At 42.9% G+C, this 19,714-nt stretch overlaps 3 protein-coding genes across 6 annotated transcripts in view; 2 read left to right on the top strand and 1 right to left on the bottom strand.

Moving 5' to 3' along the window:
• ITPKB (inositol-trisphosphate 3-kinase B) overlaps positions 1-2,647 on the top strand; it is a 71,574-nt gene extending 68,927 nt beyond the window's left edge. For both annotated transcript variants that reach the window (XM_052687280.1, XM_052687289.1), the window contains one exon: positions 352-2,647. In XM_052687280.1, coding sequence (XP_052543240.1) covers positions 352-567 — 216 coding nt within the window. In that variant the 3' untranslated portion in view covers positions 568-2,647. The remainder of the gene's footprint in view (positions 1-351) is intronic.
• A 2,005-nt stretch (positions 2,648-4,652) lies between these two features.
• NDUFAF5 (NADH:ubiquinone oxidoreductase complex assembly factor 5) lies at positions 4,653-9,679 on the bottom strand. Of its 3 annotated transcripts, XM_052687445.1 has the most exons (11): positions 9,452-9,679; positions 9,340-9,380; positions 9,202-9,265; positions 9,059-9,106; positions 8,862-8,965; positions 8,244-8,283; positions 7,164-7,361; positions 6,615-6,675; positions 5,566-5,649; positions 5,203-5,285; positions 4,653-5,088 (listed from the first exon to the last, which is right to left on the bottom strand). In XM_052687445.1, the coding sequence occupies exons 1-11, from the start codon at positions 9,662-9,664 to the stop codon at positions 5,008-5,010; spliced, it is 1,017 nt and encodes a 338-aa protein (XP_052543405.1). In that variant the 5' UTR covers positions 9,665-9,679; the 3' UTR covers positions 4,653-5,007. The 3 variants fall into 3 exon arrangements, 2 of the variants coding, with proteins under 2 accessions (XP_052543405.1, XP_052543415.1); XM_052687455.1 differs by lacking the exon at positions 6,615-6,675; XR_008207857.1 differs by lacking the exon at positions 4,653-5,088 and having other exon boundaries at positions 5,249-5,285; positions 5,566-5,666.
• TASP1 (taspase 1) overlaps positions 9,668-19,714 on the top strand; it is a 105,850-nt gene continuing 95,803 nt past the window's right edge. Inside the window, exon 1 of the mRNA XM_052687363.1 lies at positions 9,668-9,731. The gene's annotated coding sequence lies outside the window, so the exon portion shown is untranslated. The remainder of the gene's footprint in view (positions 9,732-19,714) is intronic.

Raw genomic sequence — 19,714 nt, 5'->3', positions numbered from 1 at the left:
TGCCAGCCAGCTGCCAGGAGCCGGCCCTGGGAAGGCCACCGTTGGAAGGCTGAGGTTCATCTCACTCCTTCCCCAAGGACCTCACCTCAGCTTCTGAAATTCCATCTCTCCCTTCTATACCTGTGTTTTGCTGACCTTCTCCTTCTGCCAGAAGCAGGGATTGAAGTAAATCAGCTGCTCTGAATACCTGGTTTGCATGTGCAAAGACTGCCTGGCAAAGCACTGCTCTTGCTTTTGCTCATGCAAAATCTTGACATAACCTCTTGCAAATGCAGCCTGAGCTGCCCCCCAGCTGACTGAGGAGGATGTGGCTGGGCCAATCCACCTCTAACTGTCCGCCTCTCTCTGCAGGTAATAGGGAGCTCTCTCCTCTTCATTCATGACAAAAAGGAACAAGCCAAAGTCTGGATGATCGACTTTGGGAAAACCACCCCGCTGCCCGAGGGACAAGTTCTCCAGCACAATGTGCCCTGGGTGGAAGGGAACAGAGAGGATGGCTACCTCTGGGGGCTGGACAACCTCATCCAGATCCTGACAGACTTGGCCCAGAGCGAGGACTTGCATTAAAGCCTGCGTCCGACTCTTCCACTACCCAAACCTGCCCCCAACTGACTCTTCTGAACTGCACTACAAGACACTTTCCAACCCTTGTCCTTCCAATTTTAAATCTATACTCTCCCTATTTAAGGTGGTTTTGTTGTGGTTTTATTATTTTTTTAGGGTATTTTTCCCCCCGCAACATGTAAATACAAAGCTAACCTGCCAGAACAAATGCTGAACTTGAAACCTTGGCTTCACAGAGTCAGTGGCAGCCTGGGTGGGGCTGGTTAGATGGGCATGTGCTTTTGCCTTTTGTGCAGCTTGGTTTTCAGGGAACCTTCCTCCCAGCTGGCTGTGGATCAGGGATGCTGCAGCCAGGCTCTGTGGTGCTGAAGGGCCCTCCCTACTCCAGCTTCAGAGGCTTCATCCCAAAAACACCACTGCCTGGGACCCTCCCGTACACAGGGGGCATGAGCAAGGCTTGGAGATGGTGAAGGGTTTTTGGTGGGAGGTATCCTGTAGCTGCCTTTGCCAGCACCTTTTGCCCTAGGAAACTGGCTGTGCTGAGTCCTTAGGAGTCACTAGGAAGGCAGGTTTGGGTTTTTCTCTTTGTGTTGGAGCCATCCACTTAACTCTGTGGAGGCTGCTCCACCATTGATGAGTTACTGCAGGGCCATGTGCTGGGTGCAGGGACCTATCACGGCCAGGTGCAGACCTCAGCACACTCCTGAATGCAGTGGCATGGGGGTGATGCCACGAGTCCCTTGATGGAGATCCACCTCCAGCTCTCTCCAGTAAGCATTTCCAACCCTCTGCAGGGAACAAAGGCTTTGCTAGGGCTGCAGAGAGAAAAACAGCATTGAGGAGACCACTGAAACCTAAGGCAGCCAACCAGGTTGGCTGCTCTTCTTCTGGTGCATGCTAAGGGCTGTGCTGCTCTAAGGGATGTGCTGCCATAGACGCCGTGCTGCCAGCACCTGCTCCTGGCCAGGACCTCACTCCTGCCTGCAGCACCTCCAGCATTCCCTTAGGGCCAGTTTCGTGCCCAGCAGGCAGGGGCGAGGGGGTTACAGGGACAAGCGTTCAAGGTGCCATTATGGTCAGCAAAGCAGGGAGGGAGGCACCCCTGTGCCTTCCCTTTTTTTCTTTTTTTGCAATGCTTGCAGGCTCTGCTCTCGGCAGAGAACTCCCCAGTCCGCGTCCGGCCTCCCTGCTCTGAGTCCTGTGAAAACAAGCAGTTCCCTATTCAGGGTGGAGGCTATTTTTTGACTTCCTGGAACATTTGAACTAAGCAGCTTGCTCGCATCAGCGCTGGCTCACTAAAGGTCAGCTATTGACAGACGGCGGGGCTCAGCTGCAACCCCAGGCCCCGCTCATCTCTCTGCAGGGCCGATGCTCCGGGGCCGCCCCCTGGCACCGCTCCCTGCTGCAGGTCGGTTTCTGGCAGTGACAATGGGGACCAGGCCATCAAGCCACTCACAGCCGTGCCCCGGCCTCTGTCCCTGGTATTGAGGTCCTCAAGGTTTACTTCAGCCCGTAGCTCTCTGTTGGAAATGGTCGCAGTGCTGTAGCTCTTTTTCAGGCTTTTGGGAGCAGCCCATGCAGAAGTGCCTTACAGACTTGCCTCTGCTCCTTTAGTGTCACGGAAAAGGTTGGGTTGGTGGTTTGTTTGTGTTCTTTTTTTTAAGTTATATTTATTTCATCCCATTTTAATTGCACAAAACACTAAAACTTAATGCATGGAATCCCTGTTGTTTTAACTGTCTTCTCAGTTTTTAAACCATCCCTTTTCCAGCTTTGGAGAAAGGATTTGAACAGATACGCTTAGATATGTACCAGTTATCGCTGTACTTTAGCTCTGAGTTGCTCTTATATATATATATATTAATTTTTAAGCCTGTTTATAAACCAGATCCCTCACTTGGTGGCTTCAGAAGAAGCAGACTGTTTCTCTCAGATGCCGTTCCTGGAGGCCGGGATGGTTGTTGTGAGCTGCTCCCCACCTCCCACCTCCCCTTTGGACCATTGGGTAACTGCTCTGGAACACCAACGCACAGTGCCTGTACCAAACTCCTGTAACGTTCCCAATAAAGGCCTATGGGAAGCAGCCTCTGGCGTGGCTCTGTGTGTGTGCAGCTCACAGTAGGGCTGGGTTTGCTGTCCCTGTGAGCGCTCAGCCTGGAGAACCCGGCAGCATTTCTGCTGCTCACCACGGGGGCCCTGAAGCCAACTGTGGGATGACTTTTGCTTAGGAACATGAAAGCTCTTTGTATCCAAAATAATTCCTTGTAGCAGAGCTGGCTCTGCTCTAACCTCCCCCAGCGGTTTCGGGTTTGCTGCGCTCCTGCAGCGCTGCTGCCGCCCCCTGGTGTTGTGCTGGGACTTCAGAGGGCTTCCAAAGCAGCCTCCACACAAACCGAACTGTGCCTCAAAATGCAAACTTTATGGGTCAGCAACAGCTCCTTAACCCTGTTCCACAGAAACCTCCACTCATGCTGCCTGTCTTCAGGTAATTCTCATCTTAATTATCTAATTAGGTAGCACCTGTGAGAATGAACTTCCTATAAATCCACTTGTGGTGGGGGTGCTGTGGGTTGTGTGTGGTTCAGTTGTTTGGGGGGGGGGGTTGGGGCTTCCTGAGGAGCTGCTTGGCTCTCCTACAACCTTAAGCTGAGCCTCTGGGAGCTAAGGGGGCATCAGGTAAAAGGCTTCAGTTCCTGCCACGTGAGCACAACTGACTAAATGAAGGTGGAGGAAGGCTGGGGAGAAAGCCAGCTTTGTGGCTGTGTGAGAACTTGCAAGTTCTTTGCTAGAGCTGTAAAGCTGAGCTACCTTTCCATCTGTGTGTTGCAGCAATCCTGGATATGGAGAGCCCTCATGGCCCTCCCTGCAGGTTCCTCCCTGAGGAGCTATGGAGCACAAGGGGAGGTTGCAGCTAAGGCAGAGAGAAAGCCACAGGAGGTGCTTGCTGTATTTGTTCTCCAGAGAGATCTGAGCTATGTTTACTGCCAATGCTCACACAAAGCAGCATCTCCTTGGAGATCCTATACAAGGTAGGAAGAATCTCTGCTGGTTCATGAAAAGTTACTGACTATCTTTAGGCTTTAGAGAGTTCTAGGTGAATGTCCGCTTTGATTCCTGTGAGCACCATTTAGAGTGGAACTGCTGTGATAGCTAGCTATTGCTTGGTGGGGGGGTCTCAGGGTGGATGGGCCTTGCATAGAAGACAGTTAGTAGCTGTGCTGCTTGTTCTGCAAACACGTGCTGTCATTACTATTCTAATATTAAGGCTTCTGACCGCTTTCCTATTTGGACTGTGCACACCATCCTATCGAACTCCACCTGCTGGATGATCTCCACACAGCAGGCTGAAGAAGATTCATTGCTGTCAATACACCCCCTAGATACAGCAACAAAGTTGTTTGAATGATAGACTTAGTTTTCACACTTCTCCTTCCCACCAATCCATCAGTACTACAATCAAATGAAATTATCTGGTAAACTATGTCTTTATTAACGTGTCAGGTTAATGGGCCACATTCATAATACTCCCCAGCTTTCAGCCTCTAAAAGTAGATGTACAACTGGCATTAAGTCCCTTGCAGCTCTGAAAGAATGTCAATTGTAAGCTAAGGCAGTGATGGTTTGATAGTTGCACTAAATGGTCTTAATGGCCTTTTCCAGTGTTCATGATTCTATAACTCTAATGAAGGTGAAGCCCATCTGTGTGCCACTTGAATTCTCTGCTTGCTACTCTTTTCAGCAAACTTACTCAAACTGTGATAGATTCTGATAATGCTGGAATGAAGTATCAGCATTCTGATACTGATATGTGGATATTCTTACTTATGTACAGAAATAATGACTTCTGTCTTTGCAAGTGGAGGAAGAAGTAACTGAATTTGTTTGCAGGTGAAAGGTAACAACTCAAGATTATTTTACAGTACAGAACTTAGTGACTTCATTTTATACAAGTTAAACATTGAAACGGAAGCTGACAGTATATTTTCACCCATCATTTCCAAATAGCAAAAAACATATCAAGTTAGATCTGTGTATTTGCTGATGTATGTATTTGATGATGCTGTATTTGATGTTCATATGAAGAACAGTACTTAGTGACAAATCTGTTTATTATGATCCACCATCCTTTAGGAATAATTTGAAGATAATACAGAGTGATATACACAAGACTTGCCAATAATACTTGGAGCAGTCTGTGCTACTGAAGTACTGGGAAATGAGTTAAAACTGAGTAACTTAAATAGGGAGAGCATGTACTACTTAATACTTAGAACTGCTGCTCGAATACTTCTCTGGGAGGAAAAAAATGAACATCATTTTATACAACTGATGTAGCAGAGGCACTAAAATTCCCTGCTGCATGCAGATTATCACTTTAAAATGTAACAAAGTACATGAAGGATACCTGCACTGACAAGTTTTATAGGAGCTCAAAATCAACTTTTATTTCTGATGAAGAAGTTTATCTATTTTTGCCAGATCTCCCAATGAAACTGTCGCAGAACCTCTCTGTGCAGGTTTTGCCTAAGAGGAAAAGAAAACAGAAGGATCATCTCAAGATATTTTATAAGAGTCCTTTTAAAGCATAAGAAATTTAAAATGCGCCTTCAAATAGAAAATAGTTGAGCTTCACATTACCTGTGACTCGTGGAATTTCCATCCAATCATGTAGAAGATCTGAAAAGTGGCAGGTACTGAGCCATCACTATTGCCATACATCTCTGCCAGAAAAAGAAAACGTAGGCAGCAGCAGTGTTAGGAAATGATTCGTTTGCCAAACAGCAGAACTAAGCACGGCACGTTCTCATAATGGATTGTGGGGAAAGATTTGGGACAATAATAGTATCACATACTGATATATTAACAAAGTTCAAATTGTCACTAATTAAGGTTAAAATATATATATATCAAGAGAGTATTTGTTTTTACAGAGAGGGCAGAGAAAAAGACAAGGTGTCATTAGAGTCATTTTGGGTTAACTCTTCCCTATTAAATGCATACCTTGGTATATTGCTGCAGCTGCCAACATTGTATCCCTGTGTAGCAGAGGTTTTCTATTCCAAGAGCAATTACTTTCTCCCATACCTAAAAATATGTTTTAGCTTTAAGAAAAATATATATATACCATGAGTTTCATGCAGATTTTTCCTAACTAAATAACTACAGCATCCTCTGAATCTCACTGTAAGAGTACAATCTACAGCAGCAAAGATTCTTACTTTTGTGATTCCAAACCTCTTAATGCCAATGCTTTGCAATGAACTGTTTGTATTGCTAGGAATGATTTTAGATTATTACTTTTCAGTCAGAGGCTTCAAGCATTTTGTTCCTCTAATGTAACTTCTATCAAGCACACAAAGTGTTTATTGAAAGACATCACTTTCTTTTTTTTTCCAAATAGGTAATAATGAAAATAATTACTCCAGAAGATCTAATCCACATCTACTGTTATACAATTCTCTTTAATCACTTACTGCATCCCAACATTTCTGCAGGCAATGGAAGCTTTATTTTCATTAAGGAATTAACTCCACATCTCAGGAGATGATCCTTGACTTGTTCCACAAGTACTGACTGGGTATGAACAGCTACTTTGTAATCCATGACAGCTGCATTTATAACCCTATCCTAATTGCTAAGAACCTCAATTTTTTTTGTTCTCCTGCAGACTCTAGTCTGTGGGTTTATCTAGACTTGCTCCACAGCACTGTCCTGAGCATCATGTTACTTAGGCTCACAGGAGAAGTCATTCTGTTGGATGTATGCTTCTGTCTTCCTCTCAGGACTTTTCAGCAGCTTATGCTGAAGAGGCTCACAAAGAACAGGAATAAAACAGAAGCAGAAAACTCACAGGAGACAAATTACAAATCTCTGACTTTCACTTGCCAATGGGGATCTGCTGGTGAGTTCACTGTCCTGACTTCCTAGGTATCAGGAAAAAAGTAATGCTTCCACTACTACAATAAGCTTTATTTGGAGTCAAGAAATAAACACTAACTCTTCCACATCTGCTGATACACTCCAGAAACAAACATTTTCTGTATACTTGCCTTGCAAGTCTTCCATAACCTCAAATAACCCTGGATAGTTTACTTGAATTTCATCAGTATCCTAGAAGAGTTCAAAGGCTTAATTTTAGGACATATCAAATTTAGACCATAGCATTATGTTAACTTTCAGTGCTGGCCACTTCTGCTCAGATAGAATATTACTCAAAATATATGCTCAGTATTTCTGAAGAACTGTTTAACAGCTTAAATACAATCAAGTTTTAACTAAAGTGCTGTTAGTTTCTTCTGAGTTTTAGAAGAAGCAGCAAGGGCATCGTAAGTTCTTCCAAGTAAATGTAACATACTCTGACACCCTTGCCCATATAGATTCTACTGGGCCACTACTAAAGATACATTTCAGTTGTTTTTTTCAATCACTGCACAACCAAAAATTGAGCAGTCTAGGCTATTTCAGAAACTTATTCAGCTAAGTGCACTACATGCAAAAGAAAGGAAGCACTGTTACTAGTGCGCCTGAAATAGCATCTCTTATACAACTGCAGCTCTGAAGTTTTGGATTATTCTGATTGTTCTTTTATTCATAGTTACCACAGTCAGTGTGTTAAACCCAGCTCTTGACAGGAGATGTCCCAAATCTGACACAGCAACAAACGGTGACACATGAGGAGAAAATCCCCCTTCTCTCTCCAATTCTGCTAGCTGCAAAGAGCAGCGAAGCTCATACAGAGTGTCTCCCCCAAACATTGCGCCAATGAAGACTCCATCTGGCTTAAGAACTTGGTGTATCTACAACACAGAAGGAAAACGAAACTACTGTGCTGTTAATAGCAATTAAATTCCTGGGTGTTGGTTTTTTTTTTTTAAATGAACTTAAAGCAGTTATTATAATGGCTTCAATACATTTATAATATTGACGCTATTCCACAGAAGGAGCTACAAAAAAATCTTTTGGTAATGTTGCAAGATATATAATCTCTTCAAAAAAAAGAGACATTACATTACAGTCTCTATTTTTCCTATTTCATAACAGGGTACCCCTATTTGTACAAAGAGGTGACAGGATAGCACTGCTCTGACTGACATGTTTGAAATAAAGGAGGAAACCAAACGAGGAGAAGATATTCCTTGCTCTTGCTCCAAAGGCAGACAATTTGAAAAGCAGCTTTCACCCGCAGTAAGAAGTTTGAATAATCCCAAATCTGATTTCTTCCATAACGCTTGCAGTTTTTCCTCCTCAACAAATATTCACTTCTGTTAAGGATCAAAAAGCCTTTATCTGGTTCAAGTTGTATTTCAAAACAAATACCCAAGATAGGTAAACATGGAGTACAAGTTCCCTAAACCAGGTATGGACTACTTTGGTTTAGAAAACTAGTAAGTACAACAGACAACAAAATCAACAGCAGTGCCTCAGTTTGCATTAGTTCTTATAATCTCAGCAGTTATGACTACTATACAAACATGTTTTATAGTTATCCTAAATTGAATTGAGACAGCAAGCTAACAGAAGCATCAACTGCTAGCACTCAAACTGACAGGAAGATTACAAAAAATAGCCGAGTGTCACACGAGCTATTTATCAGGTAGGAAGTGGTCAAAGCTTTGAGTGTGAGTAATGATAAGTGTTGTTTTTTTATTTAAAAAGTTGTATTAAAAAGAAATTCTCACCTCTCTAAAAGCTTTAGGAAGGTCGTTCACCCAGTGTAAACTGAAATACCAGAAATGGACATTTTGTAATTGCACAATGAAATTTGCAGGAAGGCAAAAAAATGTTATACATAATATATACATACAGGTGTAAAGTTAACAAACAAGTTCTCAGCCTGCCAAAGTTCTGAAACACTCTCAGATGAAGCGTGGTGACACTGAGTGAAAATGTAAGTTCATATACATAGCTAAGAGGTTGTTGTGTTGGCGTTTTTAAGGACTTGAGAAGCTGCAAATCAATTCATTAATCAATATACAGGAAAAAGAGATGTGTCCATGTGTTCTCATAGAATGTTATGGATCGGAAGGGACCTCCAAGCCCATCCAGCCCCAACCCCAGCCGTGGGCAGGGCTGCTGCCCACCAGCTCAGGCTGCCCAGGCCCATCCAACCTGGCACTGAGTGCCTCCAGGGATGGGGCACCACCGCTCTGCACAGCAGTGCCAGGGCCTCACCAACCTCTGAGCAAAGAATTGCTGCCTAACATGTAACCTATCCATGCTGTTTAAGGCACTGGTTTTCTGACATCAATGTAAAAGAAATATATATATATGTAAATGAAGTGTGAATGAGCGATCACCTCAAGCTGCTCACAACAAGATCAAACGTGTCTTCTTTGAAAGGCAGGAACTCCTCATCAGCGACCACGCTGACTGTAGGGATTTCGGACTCCACAGCGTTTTTCTAAGGTCGGGTTCGGGATAAAAAGCATCACCAGAAACGCACCGTTTCTGCATCACGGCCCCGAAGCGCTTCAGCCCTCACAGGGCTACTTACGAAAACATTCTCCGCAATATCGACCTGAACGAGTTTTTCAACGACCTCCTGAAACGAGAAGCACGCCAGTCAAACGCGTGCGTGCCGCCGGCGGGCTCGGCGCAGAGCGCCCAGCGGGACGGCACCTCCTCGGCGCTCCGTACCCGGTTCAGGTGCCGGGCGATGTAACCTCTCCCGGAGCCGAGGTCCAAAGCCAGACGGAACGTCCTGCGGGGCGAGCGCGACAGCGTCAGGCGCCGCGACAACGCGCCGCGCCCGCCGCTCGAGGGAAACGCGCGTACCTGGGGATGTCGAGCACCCGGTCCGCCACGCCGCCGCCGACCTACGGCAGGGAGAGCCTCCCGTCAGCGCCGCGCCCCGCCCGGCCCGGCGCCGCGCCGCCCCGCCCCGCACCTCGTCCCGCAGGTACTCGCACTCGGCCGGCCGCGGCTGCAGCGCCGCCCAGTTCTTCTGCTTCCGCTTCAGCCGCCGGTCGAAGGGGCTCCGCGCGCCCGGCGAGGCGCCACGAGGAGGAGGAACGGCCGCGCTCCCCGTCCGCGCCCAGAGCCGGCCGCAACCCTGCGGGGCGGGCAGGACGGGCCGCCACAGCGCCCGCGCCGCCGCCATGCTGCCGCTCCGCCTTCTGAGCACGCGCGGGCCCCGCAGCCGCAGTTCTGCCGCCTCGTGGAAAGCGGTGAGAAAAGCGATGTAGAGCGTTGTCTAGGTGGGGGCGAAGGGGATGCTTAAACGAGCTCGGGGCGTGGTGGTGAATGAGCTGAACTGCTTCTAGCGGGGACACCTTGATGGGAGACGCCCCTGGTGGAGACGAGGTGAAGTGGTTCTGTGTGTGAGAAGTTACCGTGGAGCAGCACCGAGGTGTGCGCTCCTGTCAGTCCGTTGTAAGCCTTCGGAACAGTTCGTGGAAGTGTTCTTTATAACGGGTTTTGACCTTACTGAGTGCAGAATGCAAGTGAAGATGAAATGGAGTCACGGCCTGAAGCAGGGATGGAGCGCTGGTGGGGAGGCAGGGCCAATCTAGGGGAGCTGAGGCGCGTGCAGTGCACCTGAGCGACCAGAAGGGTTGCAGCCAGGATCCATCCCTTCCCAGGCCTCATTTAAGGGTTGGCAGTGGAGGCAAGGGGATCTCTGGAGATCCCTGTGTGCCTGAGGCTTTCTAAAGGTGAGCAGTTTCTTTATTTCTGTGCCCACAGCTGCTGTGTTTGAGTAAATCTTCTCTTGCTGCAGCCTGGGCCTTGCAGCTCTGCTGTCACTGTTGCACTTTCCGTTGTGTTACATCCTCTTTGAAGAGGGCTGTAGTAAGATGGGTGAAGTTACGGTTCCTGTTAACCTGTCCCTAAGCATTCTAGTTTTTAACCGTCAGCCTGTTTATTCCTTTGTCCTTTCTTAAAGTTAAGAGGCTATTAAAGTTTATGGGATTGATCCCTTTATCATTTTCCTCTAAAATGAGTGAATTGTAAAAGGCTTGGTGAGAATTTTTACTTAATTGGTGTACAGAATTCTACTGGAGTTGAAATTTATTTTCATATTGTTTTTGTGGATTTATCCTTTGGAGTTTGAGAAAGAGAGATTGGAAGAGGAGGAATGATAAGGACCTCCAGAGCTGATCTTCCAGGGAATAGCACAGAGAAAGACGTATTAATCTTCAAATCAGAGATACAAGTCCAGTTCTCAGTGAAGATCCTAATTAGCTTTTTGTTACAGAACTTCATTTGTTGGAGTCTCCCATAGCTTTTTCAGGGAATGTTTTAGAGCTCACCTTGGTTCAATGTCAATGTGTGTAATATATGCATTATGATTAAGATTAAAAAAAAAGTCCTTACTGATAAGAGATATCAAAAATCTTGTTATGTAAAAAACCAACAAACAAACAAACAAAAACCCGAAAAAAAAACACCACAGTGTGAATGCATAGAGAGCTTAATAAAGCATTTTTCTCTACAAATTGCCATTCATGCAGGAAAACCCTTAGTTGTTCACTCCTAGTATTTTTATCTGTGTAACCAACAGGAACCATAACTTAGCTCAAGAATTCCCAGGCAGAGATTCCTTGAATGCTGCCAGCAGCAGCCCTGTCAAGCTGAGCTTATCAGGACTACCGTAGTCCAGGCTTCTTCAGGCATGTCTTTTGTTTTCTTTCTTTTGTTCTGCTTGCAAGTCTTCTCTATATGGAACTTAAGAAGTTTTGCTTTAATATTTTTCTAGAATTTCCAGATGTTTAGCAGTCTAACTGGAGCCAGTTTTGTATAATGCATCCCCCTGGACTGCCCTATATTTGAGCAATCTGGATACTTCTAAAAGAAACGTAAATATCTTGAAAAATTCTCTGGTGCATCAGGGAATTGTATGATGAACTTAGTTCGTGCTGAAGTCAGCTTCACTGAGGTGCCTCAAAGCTTTGGATTTACAACTCAGTGGGATATGCTGGAATAGTTATAACTATTGGAAATCCAGATATTGCAGAGTGATACCTGTGTGCATACCTTTAAATTCACGGGCCAGGACCTCAGCCTTGTGATCTGTCTCCTCCGTCTTTCCACTGAGCCATTCACTTATCGACCTCTTTTTGTTTTTTGGGGGGTATTTTGCTGTCACCATCAGTGACAAAACCACCACCTGTGCTACCACAGTTAGTATCCTGATGCTCTTCCTCAGCCCTATCACTTTCTTATTTATCACTACTGTGCTGTCTTTAACCCGCTTGAGGATCTTACAGCCTTGCAGTTAGTGCCACGCTCCTAACAGGCAACCTTATTTACATATGGAAACAGTCTTTCATCGTCCTTGCCAGGAGTTAAGATGGCAGGTGGTCAGCTCACCTAAATAGGCTCAGACACCTTGAAATATTAGATGTCACTTTCTGTGGCCTGCATAGATGCATGTGAAGATGCCATCTGTATGCCTTGTGCATGGACTCACCTCCCAGTGCCTGTAGGAGGCAGAGTCAGATAGAGTTGTTGCTACATCACATGTTCGAGTGATTTGAGCTCTGCTAGTAATTAAAAAAACAATGAGAATTTAATAATTTCAGTCCTAGTATGATAGCTGTTCGTGTGGAAAATACTGTTATAAAAGCACTGACCACCACCTCCGTTACTCAAACTGTGTGAATTGCTCTTTTGAGTGAAACTGAATAGATAGTTAGGGTTTCATGCTGTTTAACATCTAATCTTAATGAAAGATGGGGAGAGTGTTTCAGTGGCACACATTCTGAATGAGTTGAATTAAAACAGTTTGCAGATGAAAACTCGTTTAAGCCAGCTCACTTGGTGGTGCTGCTTTCTGCTTTTGCAGGCTTTATGAGGAAAACTGAAGGAGCATCAGTTGAAGTGACTGAAATCCTTCTATGCAGATGTAGAACATGACTTTCTGAAACAGCTGGTAAAATTTACAAGAAATGCAGATTGGAATTTGAAAGTAGTTCTTTTGTTGACTCGAAGTGAATCTAATGGCAGCTTTCTTATGTATCCTTGGGAAGGAGAGGCTGCTAATTTAAAACTGTTCAAAAATAATATGGGCTAAGAAATATTTATTGTATATTTTGCAACCAAAATGAGATGTTTTTTTTTTTTTTTAATTTTTTTATAAATTCAACATGCATTGAGTTGTCAAGGTATTGGGAATATAGTGTTTGTTTATTTATTCATGGAGTATTTTTATGTAGAAATGGAAAGTTTGAGTGCATCACTGCACGGGGAAAGCGTTCTCAGGAAAAATATTCTGATTGCCTCTTCAACCTTTTGGGAAAATTAAGTGAAAATTAAGTGAAGATGCTGGTTGAGAATGCAGAACTACGTACTGCTCTTGTGAATTTTCTCAGCCGAGGGTCTAGAAGTAGGGTTTTTTTCCTTTTTTTCCTGAATTGCTTACTACAGAGCAAGAGTATAGCTGCTGTTGTTCTGAAGCTGCAATAGATCACTGTGCTCGTCCCTGTGAATGAGCTGGAAGCTCTAATATCAAAAAGTCACGTTTGGGAAAGAAAGAATTTAAAATTATAGTTGTGCTTTGTTCCTAATGTTTCCTCTTCTTATGAAAAAGCCTTCTAGTCTGAGCAGAGGAGAGGTTACTAAATCACATGAAGATCTGACAGAAGCTGCCTTTGCCTCCTGGAGGCCGTGCTATGGGCACACTTGGAAACCATGATAGATAAGTTCCATGCTGAATGAACGTGTAACTTTTCGTGCTTCTCACCGTAGAAAGACAACATCCTACAGCAGATGGCTGTTTGAAATTCCCAAGTGCTTTTTCTGATTTTCCACTTCATTACATTTTAATGTTGAATAATATTCATCGTGTTACATTTGCAAAAAACATACAAACAACCAAACAAACAAAAACCCATGCAACCTCAAGTAGTTTCTCATGTAGTGCATTTCTTTTGTTTCCTCTTCAGACTTTCTGACTCTATATTGTAACATTCTTTTGTGCACGTTCCATTTTTGTGAATAACTCAGGCTGTTTATGCTATGAAGTTTCCCACTGTCTTTGTATAAAGCACGTTTTATCTGCCTTTAAGATTTATTCCAGATAAGTTACATGTGATGGTAAGCCAGAAGATGTAGCCTCAGAAGTGAGTGTATGTGTGTGTAAGCCAAAGTAGTTCACGTCTGCTGCAATGGAACATCAAAGCTGTCTTTACAATGTTTTCATAATGTTAACAATGTTTTTCTAATTTGTTTAGTTTTATTGTCAGCTTATAAATGATGAAAGTAGTGGGGAAAACCTTTCTGCTTATCTTCACCTTTTCATAATAGAAACATCAAACATGCTCCAGGATGTAAGCATGTTACACAACTGCAAGTTGTGACTCCATAAATAAGCTCCAGTTTTGTTGTTGGTTGTTTTTTCTTTTTAAGAGATTCAGCTTCTTGGTTACAAATTGAAAACTACATTTTGACCTCATTATACCTCTGTTGAAGTTGCACATGAACTCACTTTGTTATCCACAATTAAATCTTGTAATTTGCTGGAAATGGATATTTGGGCATAGTTCAATAAGAGCCTTTTGGTGGTGGTGTCAGGCTTAAACTGTTGCTTCCCTTCCTTGTAGCAATCCATTCTTGCTCTGTCTCATGTGACAGCCAAAACATTCTTCTGGCCATGAAATGAAGCAGATTGGAGAAGTGATTAGTTGAGAAGTAAGTAATTGCTGTGGGATCATCTGTCAGACACGTCTCATCTTCGAGGTGCCGTTGTGCAAACGCTGTTATTGTCCCTGTTGCAATCCACTCATGATTCCAGGAATGAGTTTGTGCTGGAGGAGAGGGGACAAGTTGATAGCTGCTGCTTCAGTATCACTGCTGCCACGAGGAAAATTCTGCCTGTGGAGACTTAGTGTTCTGTGACCTGCTGTTACAGAACCCTCCAGTGCAAAAGGAGACTTCTTCACTCTCTCATGTAGCTGAAACTCCTGCTTTTTTTTTCCTTTTTTTTTTTTTTGGTGGAAGAAATTGAAGTTGTGATTGAATGGATTTTAATAAGTGGTTGTTTTAGGTATTGTTGTGGAGCACATTAGTAGCAGCTTTGCGTTGCTTCTTAAACGGAAGGCATATTTAATTTTCCTCTAAAAACTCTGTCTTAAAATGTTTAATTTTAGCACATTCACTTCAAGTGGCTTTCCTGTTTGTAAGGCAGATATCACATGGGATGAAACAGATCATGAAAGAGTGATGTCACTTAGCAGAATTTTTAAAAAAGGAACTTCTTGACGTGGATGTTCAAGCTTATCTGGCTTTCCCTTGTGAAGAAGGGAGGACAGTAGTAAGGCACCTTCATTAACAAGTGTTGTTCACAAAATCATTAGCTACAGTGCTTTGAATAGAAGTTAGTTTGATGTACAAATTCCACGTCATCAGAAAATACTTTAAACATCTCCCTTTACAGTGACAATATTATTCTGATTACTGGAAAGCTATGGTCAGGTTCTCCTATGAAAATAACCCACTCTTCCTCCAGAGCTAAGCATCTCCAAAAGAGCCATCTGCTTGCTCTTTTGTATGGTGACCTAAAGGTGTTGGTGAGCGTGATGGTCGCTTTGATTCACTCTTTTTCAATTAGGAAATGAATGGGTTGTTGGTAGAATGCTGACAGATAATGAAAAAAATTTGAATCAGGCCTGACAACATGAAAGCTGTAGAGTCCCTCATTTAATTTTTCCCCTTTCATTTCTTTTTTCTGAAGGGGAGTGGGAGGGAGGTAACTACAGATTTCAGAAAGTTTTCCAGTGTTTTGTGTACACAGTAAGAAAACACATGTTGAAGTTTCTACAGTGTCTCTAAAGCCACAGATGAGATTAATTATGTTGACTTCTGATTCTTCAAATAAGGTACTATCACTCATATGACCAAATGGCCAAATTCTTTATGAAGATAAAGGGAAACTTCTGCTTTTGCATCCAGATGTGTAGTCCTCTGTACGGGAGAGATATGGACCTGCTGGAGCATGCTTAGAGGAAGGCCCCAAAAATGATCCAAGGGATGGAACACCTCTCCTACAAGGACAGGCTGAGAGAGTTGGGGCTGGTCAGCCTGGAGAAGGGAAGGCTCCAAGGTGACCTGAGAACGGCCTTTCAGTATCTAAAGGGGAGCTACAGGAGAGGAGGGGACAGACTCATCAGCATGGTCTGTGGTGACAGAACAAGGGGAAATGGCTTCAAGAGGGTAGATTTCGGTTAGATGAGGGTGGTGAGGCACTGGAACAGGCTGCTCAGAGATGTGCCCTGTCCATGGAGACTTTCAAGGTGAGGCTGGTTGGGGCTCTGAGCAACCTGATCTAGCAGTGGTGTCCCTGTTTGTCCCTGTTCATGGCAGGGGAGTTGGGCTGGGTGACATTTAAAGATCCCTTCCAACTCTAAGGATTCTATGAGTATGATTCTATGCTGTATAACTGAAGAAGTATATAAACTGATTTGGAGGTTAGATTACTTAGAAGATTCATTAGTGAGACAGCTTTGAAAGAGCTTCCTGTTTTTCCTCATTTGTCATGCAAAATCTACCTGATGTAACTAAAAGTTAAGCCAGGTGTATTGGAGTGATTTCAGGAAGCAAGATCACAGTTCATCAAAATGATGGTTCCTTTTCTTTATTACTGATATGATAATTCTCTTAAAGAAAAGATGCTTTTCATTATATATGCTTGGCTGATTTTTTTCTAGAGGTTGTGGTAGTTAATTAATGGAGAAAACTGCCATGAGACTTCTGATATACTTAAGCTTTGCTTGTAAATTTTACATAGTGAAGGCAAATATGAGCCGCAGAAAGTATTTAAGGGAATTTCATTATGAAAGACTGTAGTGGCAGCAGATTTTAATTGCCTGATGATTCTCATACAGAAAGAATTTCATCTGGCTTCATGAGTCTTCTCTGAATGGTGTGAATTCCTTAATTACCTCACTTGCTTTCACTCTAAAGTTCACTCTGCTCTTAATTGATCTTATGTATAGTGTGAAAGGCTAGGAAAAAACATGTCGTTAAGCCTTAATTGGGTCTTTTAAACGTGTTAAAATTGGTTTACACTGCATTAAAGTGGGTTTTTGTAATCAAAGACGTTTCTGAAGAGCACAAAAGAGCATGACATATTTTTCTTGTAATGGAGTTGGGAAATCTTGACAGCAAGCTAGGCTCGGCGATGTCTTGGCAGGATAAATGTCTGCTTGTTTGTCATCTTACAGGAAAAACATATTTATAAGCTGCACCTCCATGAGATTTTTTTTTCCAGTGATGCTTATTAAAGTACAGTAGGAGCAATAGATGCAGAGAAGCATTTCTGTTTTCTTAATTCAACTGGTGTTTTTCTGAGAAGGAAGAGAAATTGACCTAAAGTTACTTTATCGTGCAATGGATTTTAGACCTGGAATTGTTTAGTTTCTAATAGTTGTTTTGAGAAGTAAGTTATTAACAGAGGAATTATGTTGCCATATCTTTAATGTGTTCCTGACATGTTATCCTCTGGGCTGTGTGATGCAAGCCAGGATTCTGCCCAGCAGAATTGTGTGGCGCTATGGACCAAAGAGAAAAATCAATGTCAGCTGTTTGAACGGGAGTGTCAGAGTGTGATAGGAAGGAAAAAAGGTTTTCAACTTTTTTTTAGTTTATTGAAACACTTTATAAAAAGTTTTTGGTTGCCCTATTGTAATCTTTCTGTGGAATTGTTTGAGTTAGAATGTCATGAATGTAATTAGTGCTGTATAACATTTTTGTAATGTCAAGTATTTCAGTGATCTGCTGTGTAGTATTTCATAGTACAAAGTATCTCCTGCATTTCCACTTGTTCTTCTGTTACGTGGATATGTTTGTTCTGCTCAGTAAACCTTTGTGGTGTGCACCAATGTCAAGGCCATAATTGCTGTTTTGACTATGAGCACCAGTTACCTAGTTAATGGTGTTTTAAATTACATTTTTAAATTAAGCAGTATGGTGATTATGCCTACGTTTTTGTTCTTTTTATCCTTTGCAAGGATGATAATATCTTCAGTTTTTCTGCCATGCAGATACTTGACTCTGTGATCAGTTTCATCAGTATGTTTTTGATAAGTTGCTCCTGATGAGGTATCAATATGTGCAGGGCGTTCTATATAAAGCCTGTCTCTCCTCACCAGGAGTTTGAGAAGGGAGCAGTCTCCTGTATTATGGGGTTTCTCATACCAGATTCAACAAAGGCAGCCAGTTCATGCTGCAGCACCAGTGCTGGAGAGGCACGTGTCTAGAGAAAGTGCAATTGTTGGAAGAAGGAATTGTTGGCTTAATTCTGCTGCTGATCTAACTTTCAGTGAGTAATGGTAAATAAAAGGATTTAATAAGTTTTGATTTCACGGTCTTGAAATTAATTTGCTCACCTGCTTAGTTATATAAATGTGAATGTGTCTTCAATATTTTAACGTGTGGCTGCACAGTCTTCCATGTTGTTTGAAAAATGAACAGTACTCTTAAGAATGTGTGAACTGAAACTGTTATAGAAGACTAATAAGTGGAAGATCAGACATGCGATATTGTATCTGAATCTGGTGAGTATTTACAAAATGCCTTGACTAGGGCTTTATTTGGGTTGACTTCTTTACTACTGTGTAGATACTTTGGCCTTTGCTGCATTGTTACTGCTTCAGTACTAACAAGGATCTGACTTCTCAATAGGCTATTGGGTTAGCACTGGTGTATTGCTCAAATGTTTCCTAAGGAAATCACCCAGGGAGAGGAGTTACCACATAATGACTTAGCCAAGCTTTGGCAGAATGTCATGGGGCAGAGCAAAAGCAGCACAACCTAGTTGTTTCTTCTTATGAAGCATCACAAGCTTGGTGTAATTGATGCTCTGGTATTGGAAAATCAGTAATGAGGGTCAACTGAACTGAACATTCATACAAGCTCTTGAGGCTGTCCAGTACCTTAAAACTGAAGGATACCTCTGTGTGCTGGTGCAGGCCGGTATCGCTACTCAGAAGGGTCAACAGGAGCCAACTGTGATTGCAGTGTGTTCATCTCCCTTGTATCTGGTTGGCTCAGCAGCATGGCTGTGGCAATGCCCTGTCACCTCTCATGGAGCAAGATGCTTCAAGGTTTGCAGCAGCTACACTCACCTGTTTGCCACAGGAGTTTAAGAACTGCCTCAGGTGCATACCTCTGAAGTGGTTAGACTACCCTGACCTGAAAGCAGTATAAAAGTCTGGATATCAGATGCAACTGTTAATGCATCAGGACATTTTACTGTGGCTGTTTTTTCTTTCTTCAAAAAGTCTTTGAAAAATCTATTGGCAGAAATCATTACTGCCTTAATATCCATCAGAAAGTGGTTCCTCACATTGGACAATGCAGTTTGATACTTGAAAGCTGGCAGCAAGGTCCTTTTAACTGTGAGCAAACTTTGAGAATGTATTCAGCTCATTTCCCTTTTCTTACAGCAGTTGTCAAGTGTTCTTTATTTGCTTATAGAATGAAAAGGCTCTTAAGACTTTTTGATGGCAATGTTGCATGTTTGTTTTAAAGCTATTAGTTTTTACAAAAGAAATACATGTTTTATCAAAATTGGAAAGTATGGCAGTATTGTCACCACTTAAATTTCTCCCAGCAAAATTACCCCAAACTCTCATAAATACAAATTAGCATCCCTTTCATTACCCAGTTTCAAGGGAGTACTTCTTAGCCCAAGGATCTTTTCAGTTTCCATCCAGTGTAGCTCTGCTTACCATTTCGCGTGACATCAGGGGAAAAAAAGAAACCAAATCACTTATTTATTTTTTCCTTCTTGCTCATAAGATCTGATTGTCTTTTGCTTGCTGTGTGAGCTCTGCTACCTGTGGGGAAAGTGGAAAAGCAGCTGAAGCTAACTGCAGTCAAGATTTCTGCTCCTAGCCACCAGCCAGCATCCTATGGTTAGGGGTAGAAAGAACAACAATGTCACACTTAACTTTTAGCCACAGGCCAGAAGTCACTGTGAGCTTACAGCACTGGTCTGCCTTTCCAGACACTATACTGTCCATGCAACATGATACTGTAGGAAGCACAGCTTTGCTGCTGAACTAGAGGTACTTCTGCAAAGTATCCAAGAGAAAAAGAAAAAGCAGGAAGAATTTATAATGGAGATCAAATGGGTTCCTGGTAGGCTTTAGGTTTTCCTTTCAGTAACTTGGAGGATATGCAGTATTGGCCTGTTAATATAATTACAGTG

Source organism: Tympanuchus pallidicinctus, unplaced genomic scaffold (genome assembly GCF_026119805.1).
Source record: "Tympanuchus pallidicinctus isolate F22 unplaced genomic scaffold, pur_lepc_1.0 scaffold1, whole genome shotgun sequence".
In the NCBI taxonomy this organism is placed as follows: Eukaryota; Metazoa; Chordata; class Aves; order Galliformes; family Phasianidae; genus Tympanuchus; species Tympanuchus pallidicinctus.
The sequence above is the reverse complement of the archived record's forward strand: the minus strand, read 5'-3'. Positions and strand labels throughout refer to the sequence as shown.